This window comes from Limulus polyphemus, unplaced genomic scaffold, assembly GCF_000517525.1.
Source record: "Limulus polyphemus unplaced genomic scaffold, Limulus_polyphemus-2.1.2 Scaffold939, whole genome shotgun sequence".
Classification (NCBI taxonomy): domain Eukaryota; kingdom Metazoa; phylum Arthropoda; class Merostomata; order Xiphosura; family Limulidae; genus Limulus; species Limulus polyphemus.
This window is the reverse complement of record NW_013666549.1, coordinates 374,856-379,912: the sequence shown is the minus strand read 5'-3', so window position 1 is coordinate 379,912 and position 5,057 is coordinate 374,856. Positions and strand designations below refer to the sequence as shown.

The 5,057-nt window shown below is 33.3% G+C and overlaps 1 protein-coding gene across 7 annotated transcripts in view; it reads right to left on the bottom strand.

Moving 5' to 3' along the window:
• Window positions 1-5,057, bottom strand: part of LOC111086230 (Down syndrome cell adhesion molecule-like protein Dscam2) — a 121,920-nt gene that overhangs the window by 5,246 nt on the left and 111,617 nt on the right. For 4 of the 7 annotated variants that reach the window (XM_022388240.1, XM_022388242.1, XM_022388246.1 and 1 more), the window contains 4 exons: window positions 3,706-3,897; window positions 2,733-2,874; window positions 1,886-1,938; window positions 602-752 (listed from right to left, as the gene is read on the bottom strand). In XM_022388240.1, the coding sequence (XP_022243948.1) occupies window positions 602-752; window positions 1,886-1,938; window positions 2,733-2,874; window positions 3,706-3,897 (538 nt within the window). Of the gene's footprint in view, window positions 1-601; window positions 753-1,885; window positions 1,939-2,713; window positions 2,875-3,705; window positions 3,898-5,057 lie in introns of those variants that run through there. The other 3 variants (XM_022388241.1, XM_022388243.1, XM_022388244.1) reach the window with 3 other exon arrangements.

Below are 5,057 nucleotides of genomic sequence, written 5' to 3'. Positions count from 1 at the left end.
GTTGAACAATAATTTTTACAATCATAGCTTATAACATATCTGGCCTAATTACTTGTAAGAGAGAAAAAACAACAACAAGAACTAAAAGGTAAACACCAGGAAATACATTAAAACTTAACCAAATTTGCCCTCAGTGGAACAGCAGTACGTCTTGTGGACTTATAGCGCTAGAAACCCATTGTGTAGCTTTGTGCTAAATTACTAAACAAACAATCAAACTAACTAAATATTTAAATTCAACAAAAAATTGTAAGAAAATTTTCAACCCTTTTTTTGCCGCTAAGCAATATATATATATAAATACATATTTTTTAAAACTATGTGATTGATTGTATTAAAATAAAGCCCTAAAGGTAGGAGACGAAAAAAAAGTTCAGAAATGTGAAACATTATTCAGGAAGAACTCAGCAAGTTTTTGTGAGAAGAAGAAGAACTACTGTTTTATGTTATTATATTTTTTGGCTGCAGATGTTTTTATCAAAATTCTCTTTCCCCCCTCTCCCTCTTTCGTTTATTCCTAGTGCCTCCGTTCCACCCCAGCTTAACTACAATTCTCTTTCTTTACCACTTCTCCCCCATTGTTTTTCTACCGATTACTAACCTAAGTCTGGACGGTTCGTTGGACTTTGATAGTTGTTTTAAAGTTTTAGTAAAAACTTGGACAACGGAATCTTCAGGATTCTGATGTTCTTCCCAAAAACTTGAAGCAGGCAATTTTTGTGCGTCAGTGACATCAAAGATCCGATACCCTACTGATAAAAAAATTCAAGTACAATGCACCAATGAGAACTTTCAGTACGGAACGATAAAGTCACAAATAATAACAACTTGTTAAAGTTATAACTAGTGCAGTCTATAAACTAAAAACAAGCGCGTGATAATCATACGTCTGTAACGTTAATCTAATACCTCACATAAATTACAAGGCGAGTATGCTAATACTGATGCCGAAGCTTTAGCAGTATTAGTTGGATTGTAGTAATTTGGATTTGGCAACAGTAATATTTGTAGCAAAGAATATGTATATACACACACACACTGCATGTTCATGTTTAGTACGATATTGCAAAATTAACTATATTTCTGTTTGTTATACGTACAGGGTAAAAAATCTTTCAGACTTTTGGAAAAGTTATACATGATTCAAATCAAGCTCAACGAGTAAACGAGTATTTTTACTTAATCGTAAACCGGATTATCTAGTAACAACAATTATTCATTGTTATAATCTGAGTATTGTTACTTGACAGTAAACTGCATTGTATAGTAACAACAATATGAGTAATTATATATTGTCATACATCTGGTATTACTACTTAATCGTAAACCGGATTATTTAGTAACAACAATTCTGGTAACTATTGATTGTCATACACTGAATTCGGGGTAGTTATTATATTGATGTCTTTGTATGAGACAAAAAAGTCACATCAATAAACACTTGGTGAAGATCCACGTAAGGGTTTTATTATATACAACGATATTTCACACCTGCACAACTCTAAAATCTGTAAAATAATACAGCGCAAAAATGGTAATAAAACGTTGTAGATTCCCATCTCCTCCAAAAAACAAAGAACGAATTGTTTTGTCATATCGCCATTTCAAAATCGTCTCTCTATAATTTACAAACAACTTCCAAAAACAAACATCCATGGGTACATAAAAAAAAGGAGCAAAGATTAGTTGACTCCAACAGAGGGAGCCACAGAGCAGAACTTAATGGCATGAGAATGGATTCGTTAAACGTTCAATTGTTCGGTTATATAAAATAGATATACTGTCAAAGAGTTTCTGACCTCAGATCTTTCACTTCTTCCTATATTTCAATACGTATTTACTGAGTGATACTACTTCAAGTAGGAATTGAGCCACAGGTACTTACAACGTTTTGGATGACTGCCTATTTTCACGTTTTGCCAGGTTGGATCTTCCTGCCTGAAAGTAAAATCAAAACCTTTGGTAAACATGTATAATAGGCGTTGGTGATTACAATAAACAAATAATAAAAAGGATTTTTAATTAAAATCTTTCTATTGATTAATTAAAATTATTTCTAATAATTTGTTGAATAAATGAAAACAACAATACCAAAATACAACGTATTCAAGTAATTACAGTACAACTATTGTACAGTAGGTTACTGGTTACATGTATTTACTGAATATAACTAAAGGCCACCAGGTGAAACGTCCAGTGGCTCAGCGGTAAATCTGAAGGCTTATAACACTAAAAGCCGGGCTTCGATACCTGTGGCGGGCACAGCACAGCCAGCCCAATGTGCAGCTTTGCATTTAACAACAAGCAAAAATAAATCTCATCTGTTTTAGTGCAAAGCTACACGACAGAGTACGGGGAATCGAATCCTGGATTTTACAGTTGTAAGTTCGCAAACTTACCACTGATCTACGTGGAGGATAACTTCATATCACTAAAACTATTATAAAACCTTCTTTATAACTTTCACGGATTGTATATATTAAACTCTATCATCCTGGAATGATTTTTATTGCTTTGAACGACATATCTTAGCAAACTAAGATGTAAAGTAAACATTCACTCAGAATGCATTTTGTGGGAAAGAAATGTGAAACGGAGAACGTTTTCTTTTTAGAATAAGATGGCATAAAATACTCAGTCCTCATTAAATTCACGGTATTGTCGGGTGGTTTTGGCTATGTTTTTTTTTCTAATTTGATTAAAGTATGTTTACGTGAAATAGAACGTCGTACTGAGCCGAAGGATCGGGGAAAGACCGCTCGTATTGGTTGCCAAAGGTCTGTAGTTCTCGAACTGTACCCTGGGAACTTTCGGTGTCTGAATCACAACCGGGTAGCCGGAAGGTGGCGTAAGGTGCCAGTTCGTCATCGTAATCTACGGAGAATTTCAACCGTTATACTAAACAACACACACACAACTTTTTAAATTACATAAAGATATATTGAACTCTATTTTCTCCGTACTTACACGTCGGTGAGAGATTGAGGTATATTACAGATCAAAGGAAATGAATATTTATTACGGAATAAAGGTGTACACTTTTTCTGAAAGCAGAACCTACGAAATATAGTAGGCAAAATTATAACATAAATACAGACGTTAAACTCAATAACAACACGACAGTTCTTTATGGTAAAAATGCTAATAATCTTCTATTGCATCTTCAGACAGTGGCGAGTTGATAATGGAGGCTTTGTAATTTGTATTTATAGCAAAACTACTAAAGCTATCATCTGCCGCAGTCTCTAATTTTGGTCTGGTTTGTTTTGAATTTCGCGCAAAGCTACACGAGGGCTATCTGCGCTAACCATCCCTAATTTAGCAGCGTAAGACTAGAGGAAAGGCAGCTAATCATCACCACCCACCGCCAACTCTTGGGCTACATTTTTACCAACGAATAGTGGGATTGACCGTCACATTATAACACCCCCACGGCTGAAAGGGCGAGCATATTTGGTATGACGGGGATTCGAACCCGCGATCCGCGAACCCTGGTGTAGCTTTGCGCGAAATTCAAAACAAACAAACAAAAATATTACCTCTTAAAGATAAATTCCTTTATTTCATAACGGCATCATCGTGAAATATTGCTCAAGTCACAGTTTGTTTGTTTTTAAACATAAGTCTTTTCAATATCATTAATTTATAGAAAACACGCTCATCATTATTCTTTTAATTTCAAATGTTATTAGAGGAAGTGCTTACATTGTCTCTGACAGTCATGTATCAAGTGTTCAGAGGCAGATGTAGGCTCAGGTAGATGTGTCTGTGATTTGGGAACGCTTTGATAAATAGGAGTATCTTGATGCTGGACGGTATCCGAATATTTCTTAGGACCACTAGGTGGCACTAGTGCAAAGCTATTTGAATTACCTCCTCTTCTTTCATAGATCTCTTCTGTGCAGAAATAACATAAATGAAAAATAGTTTCTTTATATTCAAACAATATTTTATTTGTACGTTTTAGTTTAGAGTTTAATTTTGAATTCAAGGAAGTTACTTAATTTCATTCTTTCTATTTATAATCTATGGATAATTAAGGATTTGAAACTAAACTTTACGCTGTTCTAGAATTCCCCAAGATTAAACATTTGGTTTAATTTTCATGGAGGCTCCATGTTGGCAACTAATTTAAAAACAGCATACCTATCCAAAAACACAATCTATAACATTTTATATAATCTGTTCAGTAGGTTATTCCCAATTCAAAATTTGTCTTTGGTGTTAACGTGTTTCCTACAGCGCAAACAAGCCACAGAATGAAACTCATTTTGGACAATAAATAAATAAATATTTATTTATTTAACTTTGATTTTATAGAAAAGGAAAATAAAAATAAATTAATAAATAAACATATATATATATATGTCAGGCAGGAGGCAGCACTGTCTATGTAGGGATGGCTTGGATTATTTATCAAAATAGTGTTTTGAATTTCTCCTCAATAGATCATCAGAACTTTACAATACTATACAGTGTTTCCTTTTATAACAATATCTATGACCGAGTCACAAGTTCTGGAAATGTCTGTAAATATCATTACAAAAAAGTTTGAATTTCTTGTTCTTATTTCTTATTACATGATAACTCAAAAATCAAAGACAATGGTGTCAACCAATTTCACCGAGGTGACATAGTTCCAGACGGAGTATCCACTTTTATAAGTATTATTAACTAGTAGTAATTTAAAAAAATCATAATTATAGTGTAAACGACGTTATCATTCCCCCTAGAAGTTAGCTTTTTTACAGTAATGTGTTGTTGCTTTAAAAAGCTTGAGTACAGGGTGAAACAGGAATTACCAGCCAATAATAGATAAACAATAAATATTACATTTGGAACCTCATTGTATTTAGAACTTGATTATAAAACAACTTTTCTATGTCTATTGGAAAACTACCAATAATAAAACAAGCAAAGAAAAAACTTTTTAAAAAGGGAAGTAAATGTGGGGATGGCTAATATCAATACTTCAAAAACTTTTTAAAAAGGGAAGTAAATGTAGTGATGGCTAATATCAATATTTCAAAAACTTTTTAAAAAGGGAAGTAAATGTA